Source organism: Rhinopithecus bieti, unplaced genomic scaffold (assembly GCF_001698545.2).
Source record: "Rhinopithecus bieti isolate Rb0 unplaced genomic scaffold, ASM169854v2 scaffold_83126, whole genome shotgun sequence".
Taxonomy (NCBI): Eukaryota; Metazoa; Chordata; class Mammalia; order Primates; family Cercopithecidae; genus Rhinopithecus; species Rhinopithecus bieti.
The window spans coordinates 382,004-407,953 of NW_016830431.1; the positions used below are offsets into that span (position 1 = coordinate 382,004).

Consider the following 25,950-nt stretch of genomic DNA (forward strand, 5'->3'; position numbering starts at 1 on the left):
ACCTAGCTTTAACACCTAGCTTGAAGGTTCTGCCATTCTTGTTTCATATACTTTCAGCCATTCCCGAACCCCCCTACTTGAGTTACTGTTCTTTTGAAAAGTTTTTTGGTAAAATTTACATATATTGAAATGCCTCAAATGTATCCATGCACATTCACATAAAGCATACAACCCATCACAACATAGAACATTCCCGCATCTCCAGAACATTCCCTCCTGTCCTGTGCCAGTCACCTGTCCACCTCAGGCAACTAGTTTTCTAATTTTTAAAAACATACTAGATTAGTTTGGCCAATTCTAGAGCTTCGTGTATATGAATGGAATTATATGGTATGTACTCCTCTGTATTTGGCATCTTGCTCAGCATTATGTCTGTGAGATTTGTGTTGTATGTGATAGTAATTTATTCCTTTGAATTGCTGAGTATTCCACTGAATGCCTATATCACAATTTGTTTTTCCGTTATCTTGTGCAAAGATGGGTATTTTGGTCGCTTCCAGATTTTAGCTATTATAAATAAAGCTGCTGTCAATATTCTCGTATGTAATTTTTGTGGATGTATATTTTCATTGTTCTTGGATAAATACCTAGGGGTGAAATTACTGAGTCAAAGGGTAGGTGAATGTTTATAAAAAATACTAACCCTTTCTCCAAAATACTCTACCATTTTACACCCCCATCAACAAAATATTAGTTATGGTTGCTGCATATTCTCACCAATAGATGTCCTTTCTAAGAAATCTTTAAATACCCCAGGTCATAAAAATATTCTCCTGTGTTCTAGAAGCCTTCACTTTTAGGGTTACGATTCATCTCAAATTAATTTTTATATATGATGTGACATAGGGGATCAAGATCTTTTTTTTTTTTTTTTTTTGCCCCATATGGGTATTCAGTTGCTTTATGTACCTCAGTAATAAATATTTAAATCAGACAGTATTGTAAGCCTTCTTGCTTTGTTCTTCCTTTTCAAAATGATTTTGGCTATTTTAAGGCTTTTATATTTCCATATAAATTTATTTATTTTTTAGCAGGGGGAGGCTCAAAGAGAGATCCATATAAATTTTAGAGTCAGCTTCTCAGTTTCTTCAAAAAAGCCTGATGGGTTTGTGATTCAGATTGCATTTACTCTATAGATCATTTGGAGATAATTGACATCGAACGGTATCAAGTCTTTCAATCCATGAACATAATATATGTTTCTCCATTTATTGAGGTGATGCATGATTTCTCTCAGCAATGTATAGATCTTGCATTTTTTCTTCCATTTTCTTTTCTCTTTTTTTGTTTTTGTTTTTGTTTTGAGACAGAGTCTTGCTCTGTCACTCAGGCTGGAGTGCAGTGGCAGAATCATAGTTCACAAGCAGGCTTGAACTCCTGGGCTCAAATGATCCTTCTGCCTTAATCTCCCAAGTAGCTGGGACTGCAGGTATGTGCCACCACACCTGGCTAATTTTTTATTTTTTGTAGAGACAGAGTCTAGGCGGGTCTCGAACTCCTGGCCTCAGGCGATCCTCCTGCCTCGACCTCCCAAAGTGCCAGGATTACAGGCATGAGCCACCATGCCCAACTGGATCTTGCATGTTTTTTGTTAAATGTTTTCCTGAGTCTTATTTTTTGATGCCATTGTTAGTGGAATTATGGTTAAAGTTTTCCAATTGTTTGCTGCTAGTATGTAAAAATACACTGCTAGTATGTAAAAATAATTTTTGTATATTAACTTTGTCTTCTGAGACCTAGCTGAATTTATTTATTCTAGTAGGGTTTCCTCCCTTACAATTTTTGATGTTAGCAATGTATTAACTATAAATAGGAACAATTTTTGTTGTTGTAGTTTTGTGTCATTTATGTATTTTTTCCCCCTTATTGCTCTGGTGAGGACATCCAGTTCCAGGCTGAGCAAAAGTGAGATAGCACACCTCCTTGCTGTTTGTTCCTGATCTTAGGACCAGTCCTTGACCATTAAGTATGATGTTAACTGTACATTTTTTTATAGTTCCCTTTATCAGACTGAGAAAGCTCCCTTTGGTTTCTGGTTTCCTGAGGGTTTTTATCCTGAATGGGGACAAATTTTGTCACATGCTTTTTTTTTTTTTCTGATAATTATTGAGATAATCATATAGTTTCTCCCTTTATGAACTGTTCTGTGGTAGATTACATTGCTTTTTCTAGTAGGAAATCAACATTGCAGTTTTGGGATAAACTTGGTCATGTTGGCTTTGGTAATTTTCTTTAATGTTTGTTTCTATTTCATTGTTTTCTGTTCTTTGTTATTTCCTCTTTCTACTTATTGTGGATTTAGTTTGCTCATATTGTTAGGTGGAAACTTAGATCACTGTTTTTTTAACCTTTTTTTCCTTCTAATGTCAACATTCAAAGATATAAATTTCTAAGTACAACTTTATCCGCTCTTCACAAATTTTGACACTTTGCATTTTAATTATCATTTAGGTTAAAATTTTTTGTTTTTTTTTGTTTTTTGTTTTATTTTGAGACAAAGTCTTGCTCTGTTGCCCAGACTGGAGAGCAGTGGTGCAATCTCAGCTCACTGCAACCTCTGCCTCCCGGATTCAAGCGATTCTCCTGCCTCGGCCTCCTGAGTAGCTGGGATTACAGGCATCTGCCCCCACACCTGGCTAATTTTTGTATTTTTAGTGGAGATGGGGTTTCACCATGTTGGCCAGGATGGTCTCGATCTCTTGACCTCATAATCCGCCTGCTTCAGCCTCCCAAAGGGATTACAGGCGTGAGCCACCACACCCGGCCTCAAAAAGTTTTTTAAGAGACAAGGTCTCGGTTGGGTGCAGTGGCTCATGCCTGTAATCCCAGCAGTTTGGAAGACCAAGACGGGTGGATCATCTGAGGTCAGGAGTTTGAGACAAAACTTGGCCAACATGGCGAGACCTGTTTCTACTAAAAATACAAAAATTAGCCAGGCATGGTGGCAGGCACTTTTAATCCTAGCTACTCTGGAGGCTGAGGCAGGAGAATTGCTTGAATTCAGGAGGTGGAGGTTGTAGTGAGCCAAAATTGTGCCACTGCACTTTAGCCTGGGCGACAAGAGCGGAACTCCATCTCAAAAAAAAAAAAAAAAAAAAGAGACAACATGTCCCTCTGTCACCCAGGCTGGAGTGCAGTGATATGATCATAGCTCACTGCTATCTCAAACTCCTGTATTCAGACAATCTCCCTGCCTCAACCTTATGAGTAGCTAGAACTTCAGGCACATGCCACCACACCTGGCTAATTTTTTGTTTTTATTTTTGTAGAGACAGAGTCTTGCTATATTGCCCAGGTTGGTCTTGAACTCCCAGTTTGAAGCAATCCTCCTGCTTCAGCCTCCCAAAGTGTGGGGATTACAAGCGTGAGCCACTGCACCTGGCCGAGATTATTTTATTTATGGTTTAGAATATGATCTATCCTGTTTAATTTTTCACATGTACTTATAAAGAATATATATTCTATAGTTATTTTTATTTTATTTTATTGTTTTAGAGATGGGATCTCAGTATGTTGCCTGGGCTGGTCTCGAGCCCCTGGACTCAAGCAGTCCTCCTGCCTTGGCCTCCCAAAGTGCTGGGATTACAGATATGAGCCACTGTACCTGGCCTATTCTGTACTTACTGAATATAGGTTTCTATACATGTTAATAAGGTGAGGTGATTGATACTTTACTTTAGATTTTCTCTATTAAAAATTACTGGCCAGGTACAGTCACCCATGCCTATAATTCCAGCACTTCTGGAGGCCAGGGTGGCAAATCACTTGAGCTCAGGAGTTCAAGACCAGCCTGGGCAACTTAGTGAAACCCTGTGTCTATAAAAAATACAGAAATTAGCTGGGTGTGGTGTTGTGCACCTGTAGTCCCACCTACTTGTGGGGGCTGAGGTGGGGGGATCACTTGAGCCCAGGAGGTGAAGGCTGCAGTGAGCCAGGTTTGCACCACTGTGCTCCAGCCTAATAATGACTCTATTAATACAGGAGAAAATAGGTGTATTTAGCTTGCTTGTGGTTCAAGCTTACATGTGTATCTTTTCATTTTCTTACATTTACCTGTGTGTATGCATGTGTGCTTGTGCATTTTAGGCATTACAATATATATCTTTTGTTTATTGCATGTTTTTATTTTTGAGACAGAGTCTCTCTCCATCGCCCAGGCTAGAGTGCAGTGGCACAGTCTCAGCTCACTGCAACCTCCGCCTCCTGGGTTTAAGGAATTCTCCTGCCTCAGCCTCCAGACTAGCTGGGATTACAGGCACCCGCCACCAAGCCTGGCTAATTTTTGTATTTTTAGTAGAGACAGGTTTCGCCATGTTGGCCAGGCTGGACTCAAACTCCTGACCTCAAGTGATCCACCCACCTCGGCCTCCCAAAGTGTTGGGATTATAGGTGTGAGCGACCACGCCCGGCCTATTACATCTTTAATGTTAATATTATCACACATGTCTGGGGCATGATGTTGAATAAGAGTGGGAAGAGTAGACATCCTTGTCTTGTTTCTGATCTTAGAGGGAAAACATTGCCTTCCACTATTAAAAATATTAATTGTGGAGTTTTTGGGTATGTATGCTTTATAAAATTAAGAAAATTCCCTTCTATACCTAGTTTGCTGAGAGTTTTTAAAAAAAATCATGGATGGATGTTGAATTTTGTTAACTATCTTTCCTGCACCAGTTGATACAATCATGTGGCTTTTCTTCTTTACTCTGGTTATATTATGAGTTACATTGATTGATTTTTTTGAATATCAAATCAGCCTTGCATTCTTGAGATGAACCTCACTTGGTGATGATTTATTACCCTTTTTATATTTTGCTGGGTTTGAATTGCTAATATTTTGTTGATGATTTTACATCTATATATTTTTATTTTTTTAGAGACAGGATGTTACTCTGTCATCCAGGCTGGAGTATAGTGGCACAATCATAGCTCACTATACAGTCTTAAATGACTTCGCTTAAGCCATCCTCCTGCCTCAGCCTCCCAGTTAGCTAGGATTACAGGTGAGAGCCACCACACCTGGTTCATTTATTTTTATGTTTAGTGGATATGGGGTCTTGCTGTGTTTCCCAGTCTGGTCTGGAACCACTGGGCTCAAGGAGTCTTCCTACCTTGGCCTCTCAAAGCTCTGGGATAATAAGTGTGAGCCATTGAACATTTACATCTATATTAATAAGGGATATTGGTCTGTAGTTTTTTTAATTTTATTTTTTACATTTTATATTTGTGTTTTTTACCAACTACTTGCAAGGATATTGGTCTGTAGTTTTCTTTTCCTCTGTAATAATAACTTCAGGTTTATCAGGGGAATCTGCCCCCAATATTTCAAAGTAGGTTCTTTCTGTTTTCCCTAAGTGTCAGCTGGCTGAGAAATAAAGAGTACAAAGAGAGGAATTTTACAGCTGGGCCTCCAGGGGTGACATCACATATTGGTAGGACTGTGATGCCCACCTGAGCCACAAAACCAGCAGGTTTTTATTAAGGACTTTAAAAGGGGAGGGGATGTACGAACAGGAAGTAGGTCACAAAGATCACATGCGTCAAAGGGCAAAAAGGAGAACAAAGATCACATGCTTCTGAGGCCAGTAAAGATCACAAGGCAAAGGGCAAAGCAAAGATCACAAGGCAAGGGCAAAATTAGAATTACTGATGAGGGTCTGTGATTGTGCACGTATTGTCTTGATAAACATCTTAACAGAAAACAAGGTTCGAGAGCAGAGAACCGGTCTGACCTCATATTCACCAGGGTGGGATTTTTTCCCCACCCTAATAACCCTGAGCGTACTGCAGGAGACCAGGGCGTATTTCAGTCCTTATCTCAATCGCTTAAGACAGACACTCCCAGAGCGGCTGTTTATAGACCTCCCTCCAGGAGTGCATTCCTTTCCCAGGGTCTTAAATATTCCTTGCTAGGAAAATAATTCAGTGATATCTTCCCTACTTACACATGCATTTATAGGCTGTCTGCAAGAAGAAAAATATGACTGTATTCTGCCCCACCCCATAGGCAGTCAGACCTTGTGGTTGTCTTCCCTTGTTCCCTAAAATCGCTGTTATTCTGTTCTTTTTCAAGGTGCACTGATTTCATATTGTTCAAAAACACATGTTTTACAATCAATTTATACAGTTAGATACAATTATCACAGTGGTCCTGAGGTGACATATATCCTCAGCTTATGAAGATAACAGGATTAAGAGATTAAAGTAAAACAGGAATAAGAAGTTATAAGAGTAGGATGGGGTGGTGGCTCATGCCTGTAATCCTAGCAGTTTGGGAGGCTGAGGCGGGCAGATCACAAGGTCAGGAGATTGAAACCATCCTGGCTAACATGGTGAAACCCTGTCTCTACTAAAAATACAAAAAAAATACAGCTGGGTGTGGTGGCAGGTGCCTATAGTCCCAGCTACTCGGGAGGCTGAGGCAGGAGAATGGTGTAAACCCAGGAGGTGGAGCTTGCAGTGAGCCGAGATCATGCCATTGCACTCCAGCCTGTGTGACAGAGTGAGACTCCGTCTCAGAAAAAAGAAATTATAAGAGTATTATTTGGGAACTGATAAATGTCCATGAAATCTTCATAATTTATGTTCAGAGATTGCAGTAAAGACAGGTGTAAGAAATTATAAAAGTATTAATTTTGGGAACTGGCATGTGTCCATATTAAAATGAGATACTCACAATTTATGTTCCTCTGCTGTGGCTTCAGCTGGTGCCTCCATTTGGGGTCCCTGACTTCCTGCAACACAGGTTTGGTATCAGAATAATGCTGATCTCATAGCATGACTTGGGACTTGTCCCATTTTCTTCTATTTTCAGGAAGAGTTTCTGTAGAATCAATGTTGTTTCTTCCTTAAATGTTTAGTAGAATTCACTAATTAAGCCGTCTCAATCTGGAATTTTCTTTTTTGAAAGTCATAAACTATGAACTCATATACTTTGGTATTGGACTATTCAGGTTATTTCTTCTTGACAGTGTTTTATTAAGTTATGTCTCTCAAAGAATTTCACTTTAAGTTGTCAAATTTATGGACATGAAGTTTTTCATAACATTCCTTTATGATCATGTCTAAATGGCTGGAAAGTCTGTAGTGATATCTTCTCTGTAGTTTCTGACATTGATAGTTTATATTCTCTCTGTCTTTTTTTTTTTTTTTTTTTGAGATAGGGTCTCACTGTGTCGCCTAGGTTGAAGTGCAATGGCATGATCACTGCTCACTACAGCCTTGAACTCCTGAGCTCAAGCAGTCCTCTCATCTTAGCCTCCCAAAGTGCTGGGATTATAGGAATGAGCCACCATGCCAGCCTCAGTGCTTTCTTTGAGTTTAATTTTCCTTTTCTTATTATCTTAAGGTGGAACCTTAGATAATGAATTTGAGATCTTTTTTTCTAAAATAAACATTTAAAGCTATCAGTTTCCTCTAAATACGTACTACTTTAGCTGTATCCCACAAATATTAACTTGTTGTAATTTTATTTTCATTTAGCCGTAACTATTTTCTAATTTCCCTTGTAATTTTCTCTCCTAACTAAGGGTTATTTATAAGTTTGTTGTTTGATTTTTCAGAAATAATTTGGGGATTTCCCAGATTTTGTTCTGAAATTGCATTATAGTTGAATTTTGTTATTGATAGAGAACATCCTTTTTACCAGTTCTTTTATGTCTTAAAGTTTGTTTTATGGCCCAAAATATGATCTAACTAGGTGAATGTCCCACACACACTTGAGCAGAATGTATAATACAAAATATTGAGTGTTTGCTCCAGTGATTACAATGTATGTAGTGTACTTATGATATCTACTTAAATAGTCATGTTAAATATAAGAAACTTTCTACAGCATAATTTTATTCATTTTGCTATTGTTGTAATATAATATTGTAAATATAATATATTCATATATTACTTCTTTATATATTATAAACCTCACAATTAGGCCAGCACAGTGGCTCATGCCTGTAATCACAGCACTTTGGGAGGCCGAGGCTGGTGGGTCACCTGAGGTCAGGAATTCAAGACCAGCCTGGCCAACATGGTGAAACCCTGTCTCTACTAAAATTACAAAAGTACAAAAATTAGCTGGGCATGGTGGCAGGTGCCTGTTAATCCCAGCTACTCAGGAGGCTGAGGCAGGAGAATCGCTTGAACCCAGGAGGTGGAGGTTGCAGTGAGCCGAGATTGCACCACTGCACTCCAGCCTGGATGACAGAGAGAGACTGTCTCAAAAAAATCCAAAATAAATAAATTTAAAAAATAAAAAATAAACTTCACAATTAAAAATTTTACAATTTTTGCTTTAAATATTTATTTGTCTCCAAAGAAATTAAAAGAAGAAAAGAAGTGTGTATAATTGTGTTGAGGGTTCCCAAGACCACTCCAGGTTTGGTGATTGCTCGGTGGCCTCACTAGACTCAGCTTGTAGTCATACTCACAACTGAGATTTATTACGCTGAAAGCATATAAAGTAAAATCAGCAAAGGGAAAAGGATCATGGGACAATGACTAGAGGAAATTAGGCAGAAACTTCCAAGAGTCCTCTCCTAGTAGACTCACTTAGGACCTGCTTAATTCCTTCAGCAGTGAGTTGTGACAGCGTGCACAAAGTGTGGTCTACCAGGGAAGATTACCTGATTCTTAGAGTTCAGGGTTTTTATTGGAGGCTGGTCATGTAGACAAAATTTCAGCCACTGAAATTTCAGACTCCAGAAGCAAGTAAATGTTCAGCGTAAACCATATTGTTTCTGCAAATAGTGTAGACACAAAGAGCCATCCTTATAACCTAGTGAAGTTTTAGATCAGTGTAGGAAAGTGTTTACACTTCCAGATGCCAGCAAAAGGTCAACCTTGCAAGCAGGCATTCCTACAGAGAGCAATCTCTGACCTGCTATGTTGACTCTTCTGCACGATAGTCTTTTATATCTATTCACATATTTACCATTTCCAGTAGTTTTTATTCCTTCCTACAGAAGCAAGTTACCCTTTAGTGTTATTGCCATTCCCACGAAGAACTTCCTTTAGCATTTCTTGTAGTGTAGGTCTGCTGGTGATGAATTTTCTCAGATTTATCGGAAATGTCTTTGTTTCCTCTTCATTTTTGACGGGTAGTTTCATTGGATATAGACTTCTGTGTTGAATTTCTTTTTTTTAGCCCTTTACTGTTTATTTCATTGTCTTCTGTTCTTTATTGTTCTTGATCGAAAGTTGGTGCCATTCGTACTTCTCTTTCCTTCCTATACATAATGTTGTATTAATCTGTTCTCACACTGCTATAAAGATACTACCTGAGACTGGGTAGTTTATAAAGGAAAGAGGTTTACAGTTCCACATGGGAGGCCTCAGGAAACTTACAATCATGGCGGAAGGTGAAGGAGAAGCAAGGACCTTCTTTACATGGTGGCAGGAGAGAGAAGTGCAAGCAGGGGAAATGCCAGAGGCTTATAAAACCATTAGATCTTGTGAGAACTCACTCACTATCGTGAGAACAGCATGGGAAACACCCCCACGATCCAGTCACCTCCTTCCCTTGACACATGGGATTACAATTTAAGATGAAATTTGGTTGGGGATGCAGAGCCAAACCATATCAAATGTGTTGTTTTTCTCTCATGGCTTTCAATATTTTATCTTTATTTTAAGATGTCAAAACTTTGCCCATTATGCACCTGGGTGTTGTTCGTTTGTTTTGGGGGACAGAGTCTCACTCTGTTCCCCAGGCTGGAGTGCAGTGGCATGATCCTGGCTCACTGAAACATCTGCCTCCTGGGTTCAAGTGATTCTCATGCCTCAGCTTCCCAAGTAGCTGGGATTACAGGCGTGAACCACTGCACCCAGCTTGTTTGTTTTTTATCCTGCTTGAGGTTTAGTGAACTTCTTGGATGTATAAGTTGATGTCTTTCACCAAATTTGAATTTTTTTAGCTGTTATTTCTTTCAAATATATTTTCTGTCTCATAATTTCTCCTGTCCTTGTAGGACTCTAATGACATATCTGCTAGACTGCTTGGTATCCATTCTCTGAGGCTATGTTCTTTTTTTTTTTTTTTTGTCTTTTTCATTTCTCTTCTTTGGATTGGATAATGTCTAGATCTATCTTCAGGTTCACTGATGCTTCTGCCGTCTCCAATCTTCTTTTAATTCTTTCTAGTGAAAAAAAAATTTTTTTGAGACAAGAGTCTCGCTGTGTCACCCAGGCTGTAGGGTGATGGTGCAGTCTCGGCTCACTACAACCTCCCTCTCCCGGGTTCAAGCAGTTCTCATGCCTCAGCTTCCTGAGTGCTGGGATTGCAGGTGTGCACCACAATACCTGGCTAATTTTTGTATTTTTAGTAGAGACAGGGTCTCACCATGTTGGGCAGGCTGGGCTGGAGCTCCTGAACTCAAGTGAGCCACCCACCTTGGCCTCCCAAAGTGCTGGGATTACAGGCGTGAGCCACTATGCCTGGCCCCAATGAATTTTTCATTTTAGTTGTTATACTTTTAAGCTCTGGAATTTCCATTTGGCTCTTTTTTGTTTGATTCTTTTCATAGTTTCTCTTCTGAGGTTCACTGTCTGCTTACTCATTATGTATGTGTTTTCTTTGAAGTTCCTGAACACATTAAAGCTGCATTAAAGTAATTGTTTAACTTCAGGTCATCTTAGGGTCTGTTTCTATTCCCTGCTTTTTCCCCCATTGTGGATCTCATTTTCATTTTGTTCTCATTGCTGCTGATTTTTTATTAAATAATGGACACCATAGATAATACATTGTAAAGTCTCTGGATTCTGTTGTATTTCTCTGAAGAATTTTTTTTTTTTTTTTTTTTTTTTTTTTTTTAGCTGGCATTTAACTTAACTGTGTTCAAAATTCCAAAGTCTATCTCCTGTTGTTGGCAACATTTATTCTTTGCTGGGTTTTATCTCATACATATGTAATTTCATTGTCAGCCAAGGAATTTAGTGGTCAGTCAAATATTTGACTGGGTTTCATATGCAGATTTTGGGGTACCTTCTGTGGCTTCTTCTCTTGCAAGATTTCATCTCTAACTTCTAATTTTCTGGTGATACAAGTTCTGAACATTTTACTGTAGCTCCTCAAGCCAGCGAAACTGTGACCTCCTGCCACACCAGGAGGCACAGATTGGGTAGTGCTCTCAAACAAAAGTTAGACTTGCACATCTCAGAGATATAATTCCTGTATTCCAAGGGTAGATTCTTCCAGATTCTACCTGTCTTTCTCCCTCCCCCAAATACTGTCAGACAGTATATTTTGTCTGGACTTTGTAATGTGTTATCTGCAGGGAGGTTAGTCATGCAATGGGTTCCTAAAATGTACCATATCCATTTACTGTGCTCAGACATTTCTGATTTTTTTTTTTTTTTTTTTTTTTTTGAGATGGAGTCTTGCTCTGTCGCCCAGGCTGGAGTGCAATGGCGCGATCTCAGCTCACTGCAAGCTCCACCTCCCGGGTTCTAGCAATTCTCCTGCCTCAGCCTCCCAAGTAGCTGCAACTACAAGGATGCGTCACCACGCCTGGCTAATGTTTTTGTATTTTTAATAGAGACAGGGTTTCAGCACGTTAGCCAGAATGGTCTTGATCTCTTGATCTTGTGATCTGCCTGCCTTGGACTCCCAAAGTCCCCAAGTCCTGAAATTATAGGCGTGAGCCACCGTACCCGGCCTCTGATGGTTTTTTAAGGGCCATAAAATAATCTGTTACCTGGAGATAGGTTGGAATGGAATGAGTAAAAGACTGGAGGTAGGGTGTCAGGCCATTGTAGCAGAGCAGAGAGCAGGCAATAAGTATTGTGAAAATCTGTGACTGTTACTATATTATGTTGTTTTTTTTTTTTTTTTTTTTTTTTTTTTTTTTTTGAGACCGAGTCTCGCTCTGTCACCCAGGCTGGAGTGCTGTGGCCGGATCTCAGCTCACTGCAAGCTCCGCCTCCCAGGTTAACGCCATTCTCCTGCCTCAGCCTCCCGGGTAGCTGGGACTACAGGCGCCCGCCACCTCGCCCGGCTAGTTTTTTGTAGTTTTAGTAGAGACGGGGTTTCACCGTGTTAGCCAGGATGGTCTTGATCTCCTGACCTCGTGATCCACCCGTCTCGGCCTCCCAAAGTGCTGGGATTACAGGCTTGAGCCACCATGCCCGGCCTATATTATGTTAATAGATCAAACATATAGTTGTTTTTTACAAAATATAAAATTTTATTTTCTTGTATAAATCTGCAGAAATAGTATAAAAATGAAAATGTGGTTGTCCATTGCTGGAATTATATGAATGAGATAGTATATAGCTTACTTTTAGTTAAGCTAACACAATTTTTTCTTTTGTACATCAAGAGTTTCATAAAGTGTTGATACTGCGGAGACCTTTCTTGTCTTCTTTTATTCATCCCTGAAAAAATCGTGTAAATGGTAAATGAGAACTGGAGAAAAAATTCAAAATGAAAAACTCTTTCATAAGTAAATTTTTGTCCTCTTTTAAAGTAATTGAGGATACTTTTGGTCTCTTCCTGTCATTTTCTCAAGACTCAATTTGGCAAAACTAGAATTTATGTAAGAAACTACAAATAAGTGACAGAAAACTCTAAAAACTTTTTGGCAACTACTGTATCCATAATGATTTAGTCATGTGACTTGAATTTATGGTACTTACCTTCCAAATGGTAGCACTTGTTTGGGAGATCTTTGAGGTTCAAGAATGCTGAAACGGTGGAATATGGGCCAGGGAACTTTTTCTCTGGGTGTTACACTTGAAATTTAGTTCATTAATTTTAAGTTTGGATCGCAATAGGTTAATCTCTATGTCTTAAAAAATTTTCAAATCTGTTCCCTTTTTTCAGGTTATAAATAAAGTTCATCTTAAGGCAAATCATGTGGTCAAGAGAGATGTTGATGAGCATTTAAGAATCAAGACTGTTTATGATAAAAGTGTTGAAGAGTAAGTATACCATGTTATTGTCATCTTTTTCATTATTAATCTAAATGTTAAATGTATTTTCATCTGTTACCTGAAGTTTTAAAATTCATAGATAAAACTTAAAAAGGACTAGTGTAGCTTCATAATGGAATTAAGCTGAAAATGCATTTTAGTCTGAAAATATGAAAATATGGGATATGATTAAAGCCTATACATTATGAATAATTTTCTTTTACCATCTCCCTTTCCTGGTAAATCATGAATAATTTAAGCAGGACAAATGTGGATCTACTTGGATGTGGACAGTAATAGACCTGGAAGGTACTCTTCAATAAGTACTGGTGTTACGGGAAAGAGGTCCGGTTCAGACTCCAGGAGAGGGTTCTTGGATCTCTCACGAGAAAGAATTAGAAGCAAATCCATAGAGTAAAGTGAAAGCAAGGTTATTAGAAAAGTAAAGGAATAAAAGAATGGCTACTCCATAGGCTGAGCAGCCCCAAGGCCTGCTGGTTACCCATTTTTATGGTTGTTTCTTGATTACATGTGCTACGCCTCTGAGAGGTAATTCTTATGTTTTTATGTCATTATTTTCAGGTTGCTCCCTGAGAAAAAAAATCTTGTAAAGGTATGTAATAAATACTCGTAACTTGAATTGGATGCTTAAAATTTTATTGTACGCAAATTCTACTTCAGTAAGGAAAAATATATACATGACTCTTTTGTGACTGAATAAAAGGTCTTGGTAGTGAAAGTGTTTATCATTTCACAAAAGGTGTCTTTGTGATGCACTCATGAAAACTTTGTTGGTATTTGGCGTTAAATTAATCAGTCTCTTTTTTTGCTTGCTTTCTTAAGTTTTTGGGGAGCAAATCATTCAGAGAATAGGGTGAAAAAGACAATTTTTGAAACACATTGAGAACACTGTTCTCTTGGTGGAAATGTTTATTTTCCTGAGGATTGATTGACCTGATAACCACATCAGATTTCTAACCGTATGGAGACACCCACACCCACACACATACACACATGCACACATGCATGCACGCACGCACGCACGCACACTCGCACATGCACGCACACGCGCACACACACACGCAAACATGCGCACACACGCACGCACACACCCATGCATATACGCGCACGCACACAGGCACACACGCAGGCACACACGCAGGCACACACACATGTACACACACAAAGCCAGCTCACCATGGGCCACAGAAATTGGTGAGTTTAATGAAAGGTAAGATTTTCTTTACATAAACTATCTTAGTGTTGGAATCATCTAAGTCAGTCCATCATTCATAGTAATCTAGACTAATAGTTGAGATATATTGCAGTTTTGTTAAAGGTGTAGTATTGAGGGAAGTTAATATTTAATTAAAAATTAAAAATAGTTGAGATAAATGTTTTCTGGCTTTCTATTTAAGTGGGGCTAGGGAAAGAAATTTCTGCCTGGTGCTGTTTTCCCAAGCTGAACTAGAAAATGGGGGAAATTCTTTTCCTCCGAGGCTTGCTCTCTTCCTACGCCTTGCCATACAACCTTGACTAACTAGTATCTGTGTTCCAGAATTATAAGGCTTTTTTCATTAATATGCTGTATTTGCTTGTTTCAAATATAATTTATATCTTCCTTATAATTCTGTTTCTTTTTTTAACTTTTATTTAGAACAAGCTTTTCCCACAAGCTATTTCTTACTTAGAGAAGACTTTTCAGGTCCGTCGACCTGCGGGCACTATCTTACTTAGCAGGTATGTCACATTCAACACAGATGGTTTTCTTCAGCCATTTAGTACTCTGCCTCTCCCTATCTATGAATATGACAAGGTATGAAACTTATACTAGAACTTTATTATGCTTGTTCTTAGAGACCAAATTGCAAGGTATTTAAAAAGAATAAAAAAAGTGCCTGCTGGATAATCATTCTTTCCCTGACCTTTCATTGTGAGATGGTCTACTGCATTTTTTCTGGGTGTAGTTGTCCTCTGTTCTCCAGACCACCTTTCCCCTCGTTCATGTGTATACAGTGTTGGCTTTATGAAGTATTTGGGTGTTTAAAAACACAAATCAAGAGGATTTCCTGTAGAACCCGAATTCTTTCTTAACTACTTTCCTAACTAAAATAGTAACATTATTAATGAAGTAATATAGCAGCTACCAGTCGATTACCATATTTTTAACTGCTATGAAATATTCTCTTTTTTGTATTTCAACTTTGATGTACAAATGAACTGAAGACAATGTGCAACCAACCAATACCTCCGGAAGGAAAACGACCCTCACAGGTACTGCACCGGGGAGTGTGCCGCGCACACGAAATGCGGCCCTGTTGTTGTTCCAGAGGAACATCTCCAGGTATTTCACCTTACTCTTGGCAGTACTTCTACACTTGAGATTTTGAATTTGTGAGTGTCACAAAATTTTTACAGATTCAAGTTCAAAGTCTAGTAGCTTCCTTGGTCTACAAAAAGTAATCACAGATGTGCTGATTTTATTCTTTCATTAGCTTTCAAGTGAGTTGAATGGTATTTTCTTTCTTCACTGCTCCCCAGAGACCTCCCTGCCTCTATTTATCTTGGTCTGCTGAATCAGTTTAGCTTAGAACGTTATCTTGTCTTCCAGAATATCTTTTAGCAAGGCATATACCTCAGTTTTTTAAAAGACAGTCTGACATCTCTTAAGATAAAAAATATGTATGCTTCAAGCCAACCTAGAAGTTTATTCCATAAAATACTAATGGCTATGTAATATATGTTTAAAGGTGTTCAAAACTATAAATATGCCTATTTAGGGCATTAGTTTTGCCTGTTAGGGTGTGGTATAACCATGTAGTGGAATACTTTGCAGTTGTTAAAAAGTGAAGGTGATCTCTATGTACTGACTTGGGAAGATATTTAAGCTCTTATGTGAAAAAAAAAAAAGGTCGCAAATCAGTATGCACAGTTAGTCCATTTTATTTGAAAGTATAGAAACACAGACAATAAAAAATTATCAAACAATCTGGAAGTATACACATGTTAAATCTGGATACATATAAAAATGTTAATCGTTTCTTTAAGAGATTGTTGGGGAAAGTGTTTTTCTTTCATAAGTTCTGGAGATTTTTGTGATGTTCTGATTTCTCATATTGAACATATATTACTTATATCAAAAAAATAAAAAATTTAGGCCGGGCACAGTAATTTACACCTGTAGTCCTAGTACTTTGGGAGGCCGAGGCAGGCAGATTGCTTGACTCCAGGAGTTTAAGACCAGCCTTGGCAACATGGTGAAACCCTGTCTCTACAAAAAATATAAAAAGTTAGCCAGGAGTGGTGGCATGCACCTGTGGTCCCAGCTACTTGGGAGGCTGTGGTGGGAGGATTGCCTGAGTTGGGGATGTGAAGGTTGCAGTGAGCTGTGATCTTCTCACTGTACTCCAACCTGGGTGACAGAGTGAGACCCTGTCTCAAAAATAAATAGATAAATAAGAATATTTCAGACTATGCCTAAGCTAAGCTATTGCTTAAAAAAAAAAAACTAGAAGGTCGGGCACAATGGCTCACACTTATAATCCCAGCACTTTGAGGGGGCTGAGGTGGGCGGATCACCAGAGGTCAGGAGTTCAAGACCAGCCTGGCCAACATGGCAAAACGCTCTCTCTACTAAAAATACAAAAATTAGCTGGGCATGGTGGCGGGTGCCTGTAAACCCAGTTCCTCAGGAGGCTGAGGCAGGAGAAGCTTGAACCCAGGAGGCAGAGGTTGCAGTGAGCCCAGGTCACACCACTGCACTCCAGCCTAGGCGACAGAGCAAGACTTCGACTCCGGCTCAAAACAAAACAAAACTAAAGTAAACTAAACAAATAAATAAGAATACAGCATATTGTCATTAACCATAGCCACTGTGCTTTACAATAGATCTCTTGAACTTACTCCTTCTAACTATAAACATGTATTCTTTGGCCAGCATTTCCTTAGCTCCCACTCCCTAAAGTAATTGATTTTAAAAATCATAAATGCATGTGTTAGAGAAGGAAGAATAAACAATGTGTATTTTCTATTAAATGAAATGAGAATTTGTTGTTTTTTTCCCTCTCTCTACAAGCATTGCTTACACCTTAAAATAGTAATTTACTGATTTTTCTGTTTCTAATTTGGAGATTATAATTACTTGGGAATTTTGATAGAAGTAGCTTTCAAAAAAGCGACCATTACAGAGACAAATAAGATTTGCTGGGCAGGGCGCCATGACTCATGCCTGTAATCCCTTAATGCCTGCACTTTGGGAGGCCAAGATGGGAGGATTGCTTGAGGCCAGGAGTTCGAGACCAGCCTGGTCAATGTAGTGAGACGCCCGTCTATATATATTTAAAAATTTTTTTAGGCCGGGCACGGTGGCTCACGCCTGTAATCTCAGCACTTTGGGAGGCCGAGACAGGCAGATCACAAGTTCAGGAGTTCGAGACCAGCCTGGCCAACGTGGTGAAACCCTGTTTCTACTAAAAATATAAAAATTAGCTGGGCATGGTGGTGGGTGCCTGTAATCCCAGCTACTTGGAGGCTGAGGTAGGAGCCGAGCCGAGATCACATCACTGCACTCCAGCCTGGGTGACAGAGTGACTCTGCCTCAAAAAGAAAATGTTTTTAATAATAAAAGATTTGCTTGGAAGATTAGAAACAAGGAGAGATGACTCATACCCTATATTATTTGAATTTTTAACAAGATGTGAATTACATTATAATAGGAAATATATTTCTATTAGATAAATTTTCTTTTTTACCATTTAGTTTAGAATTAATTATAGATTCAAAGAAAGTTGCAAAAAAAAAAAAAAAGTTTCTTTTAGGGAAATCCCTTCATCTAGTTTCAGAGTTTTAAAACCTTTTATATTTCTGTCTTTTCAGCATCCTGTTTGGTTGGCCTTCCTTTGTCAATACCAATTATTTAATTGAAGTTATAGGTTTATGATCATTTTATGTAAAGTGGACATTTCAGTAAAATGAATTCAGAATTAGAGCTAGGTATTGAGTAGACAGGGAGGTACGGATTTTGATAAAAATTTAGGGATACTAAAGATTAAATTGTACTGTGTTTATAGTGTAGATTTTACTATAAGATTAAATGTCACTACAGCTAACTTTGTGTCTGTTCTGGCTTTCTGATGTCCCCCGTGGGTGCAGCAATGCAGGGTCTACCGCGGTGGTAAGTGGCCTCATCGAGCAGTGGGTGTGCCAGACCAAGAAGGCATCTCAGATGCAGACTTTGTTCTTTATGTTGGTGCTCTGGCCACCGAGAGGTGCAGCCAAGAAAACATCATCTCTTATGCAGCCTATTGTCAGCAGGAAGCAAACATGGACAGGTAAATTTTCCTCTGGGACTTAGTTTCCAAGATCGAATATGGGAACTCTTAAAGCAAACTGTATTTTTAGTGTTAAGATTACAGGAATCTTGGATTTGTCAGATTGCCTCTGGTAGACAGGAATAGCATGCCGCCTGGATTTGGAGTGGGGTTAGGAGACCGTGATTAGACTGTTACTAATGTGATAACCCAAGTGTTTAGTCAAAGTGAAAGAAAAGTGAAGCACTTCGTTTGACTTTTCTCCCTGTGGTTCCTCTTCCATTTTGAGCCTGTTGTTTTTGCCAGAATTCCAAAGAAAAAGTCTACTGTCAAGTGGGCCAAGTACGGTGGCTCACACCTGGAATCCCAGCTCTTTGGAAGGCTGAGGTGAGAGGATCACTTCAGCCCAGGAGTTCGAGACCAGCTTGGGCAGCATAGTGAGACCTCATCTTGACAAAAAATAAAATTGGCCAGGCATGGAGGCACACACCTGTGGTCCCAGCTATCAGGAGACTGAGGTGGGAGGATTGCTTGAGCCTGAGAGGTTGAGGCTCAGTGAGCTGTGATCATGCCACTGTACTCCAGCCTGGGCAACAGAGTGAAACCTTGTCCCCCACAAAAAAGAAAAAACGAAATGGCTGGGCACAGTGGCTCACACCTGTAATCCCAGCTCTTTGCGAGGCTGAGGCGGGTGGATCACTTGAGCTCAGGAGTTTGAGACCAGCCTGGGCAACATGGTGAAACTCTGTCTCTACAAAACATACAAAAATTAGCCAGGCGTGGTGGCGTGCGCCTGTAGACCCAGCTACTCAGGAGGCTGAGATGGGAGGATTGCGTAAGCCTGGGAGGCGGAGGCTGCAGAGAGCTGTGATTGTGCCACCGCACTCCAGTCTGGGCCACAGAGCCAGACCCTGTGTCCAAAAAACAATAATAATAATAATAAGTCCACTGTCAAGAGAATTTTCTTTGCAGGTGACTACCACTCTAAGGAAACAATTTGAACTTTAATTTTAGGACTTCTGTGCTAAAACTGTTAAGAAAGGTGTTAATAATGACTATTCATCTAATTGTTGTATCATTTGTTATATGTAATTCACTTAGCTAAATATCACTTAGAAATTCAGAGTTCTCTTTATTTACAAAAGATTTCAAAAACTTTCCCGTGAAGCAGCTCAGCTTTGAAATGAAAAGTTATATATGCAGAAGATTGCCTGTCACACGCCAGACAAGTCAATTAAAGGCAGCAGGAATTGCCATATGTCTCAGAATAGACTGTATGTAACATTCTCAAATCTAGGTGAGATTAGATTTGAGATTAGCTGACTTCAAAGGGAGTCAGCTAGTCTTTTTTTTTTTTTTTTTGTGACAGAGTCTTGCTCTGTCACCCAGGCTGGAGTACAGTGGCAGGATCTTGGCTCACTGCAACCTCTGCCTCCTGGGTTCAAGTGATTCTCCTGCCTCAGCTTCCCAAGTAGCTAGGGCTACAAGTGTGTGCCACAGCACCCGACTAATTTTTGCATTTTTAATAGAGACAGGGGTTTCACTAACTTGGCCAGGCTGGTCTTGAACCCCTGACCTCAGGTGATCTGCCTGCCTCGGCCTCCCAGAGTGTTAGGATTACAGGTGTGAGCCACTGTGCCTGGCCTCAGCTTGTGTTTTGACTGATAGATGGATGTTTAACACCTCAGCAATGGTCCTTTTATACATATGAATTAGTTATACTAACTTCTCCTAGATTTGTTAGAAGAAAAAGCAATTATCTTCAGGTTTTTTTTTTTTTTTTTTTTTTTTGAGACGATATCTTGCGCTGTTGCCCAGGCTGGTGTGCAGTGGTGTAATCTCGGCTCACTGCAAGCTCTGCCTCCTGAGTTCAAGTGATTCTTCTGCCTCAGCCCCCTGAGTAGCTGAGACTACAGGTGTGCGCCACCACGCCTGGCTAATTTTCGTAGTTTTAGTAGAGACAAGGTTTCGCCATGTTGGTCAGGCTGGTCTTGAACTCCTGACCTCTAGTGATCCACCTGCCTTGGCCTCCCAAAGTGCTGGAATGACAGTCATGAGCCACTGCGCCTGGCCTTAAGTTCTTCTTTTTCGAGAAAGTGAAACCTTCCTTCACAATTGCTATATTGCATTAATTCATTTTGTGAATATTTGAGTGGCCAACAGACGAGGCAAACAAAATACAGATGTGTGCCTGCCTCATGGAACTTATGGATTGCAGAAGGAGACAGGTATTAAATGCTCCTGCAAATAAATATGTGATTTCAAAGTATGATAAATACTCCGTAGAAAATAAATAGAGTGTTGTGTTATAACGTAGAGGAGAATAAAAGAGAAACACCTTGTAGATCTGTTGAGCAAGGGAGACCTCTTTGAAAAAGTGAGACGTTAGCTGCAACCTGAACATTGAGAGGCTGTCGCCAAGTAAAGAGATGTGGGGAGAGCTCATGAAGGCAGAAGCCATGTGCGCCTGTTGCTTCAGGAGCCCCCTCAGTGGACACTGTTGGGGGACAGGTGCTTGGACAGGCAGACAGGATTGTTTTCTTCTAAGTGCTGTAGGAAGCCCCTGAAGGGTTTTAAGCCTGGAAGTGAAATCCATTTTATATTTTAGAGGTCACTGTGGCAATTTTTAAATAAATGAATTGTATTAATACTTTTTCTAAGTCTGTTGCTATTTCCTATGAAGAAGATATACAATATTTAACAATTTAAATAAGATAAACGTACTTTGTAAATAGGCAATTATACTTTGATGAGCTTTGTGGTATTTCTATGTAAAATGTTAAGATAGTGGTAGGAGAACTGAGCTTGGGGTTCATCAGCATTGTTCATTGGCCACAGCTTTTGAAAGACAGGGAGGCGCATGGTGGAACTGAATTACTCTGGACTCTTGAGTCCTAGTCTGCCTTTGGACTTTCAGGTTCTAGGCACAGAGAGAGATGCAGAAGTGTGTAGATTCTAAAGGGTGTAGAATTTGGAAGAAGATGATGAGCAGGTAGAAGTATTTATGTGAATGCAGGCAGTGTTGGAGCAGGAGAAAGGGAATAGCAAACAGATAAGAAGGGTCAGCGACTTTCAGCAACCTGAACCATTCACTTACTGCCCCATTTGATAACTGTTTTCCTCTCTACCTGCTTGTCTCTGTGCCCATAGATATACTGAAATGCTGAAGTCCAATATGGATTTTGCAAGTAAAATAGTGTTGGAATTTGACCCTTTCAGTTCATTCTTTTTTCGGTATTATATTGATATGTTTCAAAAATTCGCATTAAAGTATAATCAACTGTGTCCTTTTGTGGAAACAGGTATTGATTTGCCATGCCATAGATAGGCAGAGGATACATGTCTTAAAAGTAAAAGATAGTGATGGTACAAAATTACATTTGATGTTTTGCGAAGATTTTTCTGTCCTTGAGCAGTATTTGATGGAGAAGTAAATGTTAATAAATATTGTTCTGGAATATAATTTAAAAATTCAATGTCTTTTTTGACAGGCCAATAGCAGGATATGCTAACCTGTGTCCAAATATGATCTCTACCCAGCCTCAGGAGTTTATTGGGATGCTGTCCACAGTGAAACATGAGGTTATTCATGCCCTGGTAAATTCTACCGTTACTGTTCTTTCCTTTGTGCCCTGATTTTCTGCTTAGTATGTTCTCATTTTTATACATATATTCCATTTTAAGATGATGTGGATTCCTAGGTTCATGTTCAATAAAAATACAAAAATTAGCAGGGCATGGTGGTGTGCACCTGTGGTACCAGCTACTTGGGAGGCTGAGGTGGGAGGATGGCTTGAGCCCAGGGAGCTTGAGGTTGCAATGAGCCAAGATTGTGCCACTGCACTCCAGCCTGGTGATAGAGGCAGACCTTGTATCAAACAAACAAACAGAAAGATTTATAAAGCTTTTTCCTCTTTTAAAATTCTAAGATTGAAGAATTAACAATACTGAAAGGCCTATGAAAGTGTATAGATACAGCAGAGCCCTGGGCTGCTGCCACCCTTTTTTGTTTGTTTTTTAAGACCCCATCATGGCCCACTGCAGCCTCAACCTTCTGGGCTCAAGTGATCCCACGTCAGCCTCCCAAGTAGCGAAGACTGCAGACGTGCGCTACACTTGGCTAATTTTTTTTTTCTTGTGGTAGAGATAAGGTCTCACTATGTTGCCCAGGCTGGTCTCAAACTCCTAGGCTTAAGTGATCCTCCCATCTCAGCCTCCTAAAGTGTTGAGATGAGAGGGCTGAGCCACTGTGTCCAGCCCTCTGCTGCTGCAACCTCCTGTGCTCAAATGATCTTCCCACCTCAGCCTCCAGAGTAGCTGGGACCACAGGCACACGCCACCATGCCCTGCTAATTTTTGTATTTTTAGTAGAGATGGGGTCTCGCCATGTTGCCCAGGCAGGTCTTGAACTCCTGGGCTCAAGTGATCCCCCCGCCTCAGCCTCCCAAAGTGCTGAGATTACAGGCGTGACCCACCGCGCCTGGCCCTTCGGCTGCTGCTTCTGATAACCATGTGAAAATCCTTATAGGGAGGCAGTGGTAATGACTTACCACTGCCTCAAATTAAAGGAAAGGAAATAGTCAGCTAAATACTTTCTTACATGTATATTTGAACACATACGAATGTTTATCTTCCCAGTAATTTTTAATTAAATTCATCTGTTGTAGGCAAGTGTCAGTCTTGGCCATGCATCTCAGTGTACTGCTTCCATCTTTTCAGCTCTGGTCCAGCTCTTGTTCAGAAGTGACACCTGATAGCTGATACCTTCTCAAAAAAGGAAGAAGGGCTGGGTGCAGTGGCTCTCGCCTGTAATCCTAGTGCTTTGGGAGGTTTCTTCTATATATATAAGAAGGCCAAAATAACTTTAAAATGCAGACTGACTTTGAGAACCGTTTCATAATGTACGCGCACACACACCCACACAGCAGACAGGAATTAAAAACACAGCAGTTGCTGCTCTTTATGGTTTTAAAACTCTAATGGTGCCTGGAAATATAATTATAGGACAGTAATTGATGTTTATAGTATTTATACTGAATATAAATGTAAAATATATAATGTGTTTTAGAAAATTTCTCATTAGAAATATTTACCTCAAGTAATTAGAATTTAAAATTTATAAATATGGAACACTTAATTGTTGTTCAATTCCAACATATGAGAAATTCCTACAGAAGCACTAGCGTGGGGCTTCTTTGAACCAGTTAGTATCAGTGCTCTCCTTTGATCGCAGGCCTGTAATCAGCCTTGACATTTTTCACTTGAAGACATTTTGAACTTTTTCTTATAGGGTTTCTCTGCTGGGCTGTTTGCATTCTACCATGACAAAGATGGAAATCCTCTCACTTCAAGATTTGCGGACGGCCTCCCACCTTTTAATTATAGGTATTTTTGTTGTTGTTGTTCTTGCTTTCCTCTTTTAGGAGGGTGCTAAGACTAGAATCTGAGAATCACAGCATATTAGACGCCATAAATAATAATGTCTTCATGGCAAACCTAAGGAAATTGTAGATATTAAAACAAAATAGGATATAAGAGGCCATTTTATGGAAAACATAACTTGTGAGACGGGCAATATTACATAATGATGTAAGTAAGGAGGAGAGAGAGACCCACACACAAGGACCGTTCTTAAGCTGATAATTTGCAGTTCCTGCTTGCATGGAGGATACTCCTCAAAAGCAACATGCCTTCCAGCCAGGCACAATGGCTCATGGCTGCAATCCCAGCACTTTGGGAGGCCAAGGTGGGCTGATTGCTTGAGCCCATGAGTTCAAAACCTGCTGGGCAGCATGGCAAAACCCTGTCTCTATAAAAAAAAACAAAAATTAGCCGGGCATGGTTGCATGCGCCTGTAGTCCCAGCTACTTGGGGTGCTGAAATAGAAGGATCAGTTGAGCTCAGGAGGTTGAGGCTGCCGTGAGCTGTGATCACGCATCTGTACTCCAGCCTAGGTGACAGAGCAAGACTGTGTCAAGGAAAAAAAAGAGAAGCCTTCCAGTAAAAATGAAGATAATGGAGTAATACATTCAGTTGTTACAGATGTAAAGAATTGGATTTGGCTTTAACTGTATTTGGGGAAACTGTTAGTCTTGAAGTATGAATGGTAAAGAGAGATTGGAGTGATTAATAAGGTAAAAGCTGTTTATTTTCTGGCTGGCTTTGTTCACTGCTTATGTGCAAACATTGCCTTGCCATGGAAAAACAGGAATTAAAAATAACCTCTCTAAGGCGTGGGTACATGAACAGGTACGTGATAACAAATACAACAAAATGTTAATTACGGAATCTAGGTGAGCTGGTTATTGATTATAAGGGTGTTTATTAAACAATTCTTTTAATGTTTTGCATGTCTGAATTTTTTTTTTTTTGAGATGGAGTCTTGCTCTGTCTCCCAGGCTGGAGTGCTGTGGCATGATCTCCGCTCACTGCAAGCTCCGCCTCCTGGGTACATGCCATTCTCCTGCCTCAGCCTCCCCAGTAGCTCGGATTACAGGCGCCTACCACCTCGCCTGGCTAACTTTTGTATTTTTAGTAGAAACAGGGTTTCACCATGATAGCCAGGCTGGTCTCGAACTCCTGACCTCAGGTGATCCGCTGACCTCAGGTGATTCACCTGCCTCAGCCTCCCAAAGTGCTGGGATTACAGGCATGAGCCACTGCACCTGGCCTATGTTTGAAATTTTTATGAAACAGTATTGGAAAAGAAAACCATCTTGATGTTTTCTGTTCTTTTGCGGAGAATGAGAAATTTATAGGGAAAATGGTAGAAGTAGTCTAGGGAATAAGCCAGAAAAAAAAAAATGACTTAGGTACAGGGAAAAATAAAAATTGATGTCCATCGTAATTTTCTATAATAGATAAATATGTTACTTTTGTAGCAGTGCTTTTATTTATGCAGGATAGATTTCCCAAACTGAGATTGCTGATTTAAAATCTGTTTACACTATAAATTTTAATAGAAACTGCCATGTTACTTTTTTTTTAAAAAGGTATAGCAAAGCACATTCCCACCAGGCGTGTATGAGTGCTCTTATTTCCACTTTATCAGAATTGGATAGTATAGAGCTTTATTTTTTAAGCCCAATTTGATGGATTAAAAGATGGTATCTCATTGTTGTATTTCCAGGATTAAAGTGTGGTTTTAGCCATTGGCATTTTCTCTTTGTACACTGCATATTTATTTTCCTTGTCCAGTCTTTTAGGTTAATTTTCCCTTTCTAATCACGTTGTAGGAGTTCTTTATAAATTAGAGATATTACTCCTTTCTCATGCTTATTATAAATATTTCTCCTGGTTTATTTTTTTACTTCATTTATCATACTTTTGCCATGTATAGAAAAGTTTTTAAGTTTTTTATCATTAAATTCATTTATTTACTTTTTTTTTTTTGAGATGGAGTCTCACTCTATTGCTCAGGCTGGTCTTGAACTCCTGGGCTCAGGCAAGCTTCCTGCCTCAGTCTCTCAAGCAGCTTGGACTATGGTCACATGCCACTGTACCCACCTGTTTTTTTCTTTGTTGCTTAAGGCCTCAAAAGATTATAAAAATATTCTCCTAAATTTATTCCAATACATTATTATTTGATTTATTTACATTTATAGCTTCAATGCATTTGAAATTTTTTTTGATTTATGTATTTTGGGATTCTTTGGTAAGGTGCATATATGTTTATAATTGTTATATCTATATGTTGGATTTAACCTTTTTTTTTTTTTTTTTTGAGACAGGGAGG

General features: G+C 39.5%; 1 protein-coding gene across 1 annotated transcript in view; it reads left to right on the forward strand.

Moving 5' to 3' along the window:
* Nucleotides 1–25,950, forward strand: part of LMLN (leishmanolysin like peptidase) — a 42,327-nt gene that overhangs the window by 1,762 nt on the left and 14,615 nt on the right. The window contains exons 2-8 of the mRNA XM_017865485.1: nucleotides 12,818–12,915; nucleotides 13,489–13,519; nucleotides 14,564–14,646; nucleotides 15,133–15,250; nucleotides 18,058–18,236; nucleotides 21,707–21,812; nucleotides 23,506–23,600. Of these exons, the coding sequence (XP_017720974.1) occupies nucleotides 12,818–12,915; nucleotides 13,489–13,519; nucleotides 14,564–14,646; nucleotides 15,133–15,250; nucleotides 18,058–18,236; nucleotides 21,707–21,812; nucleotides 23,506–23,600 (710 nt within the window). The remainder of the gene's footprint in view (nucleotides 1–12,817; nucleotides 12,916–13,488; nucleotides 13,520–14,563; nucleotides 14,647–15,132; nucleotides 15,251–18,057; nucleotides 18,237–21,706; nucleotides 21,813–23,505; nucleotides 23,601–25,950) is intronic.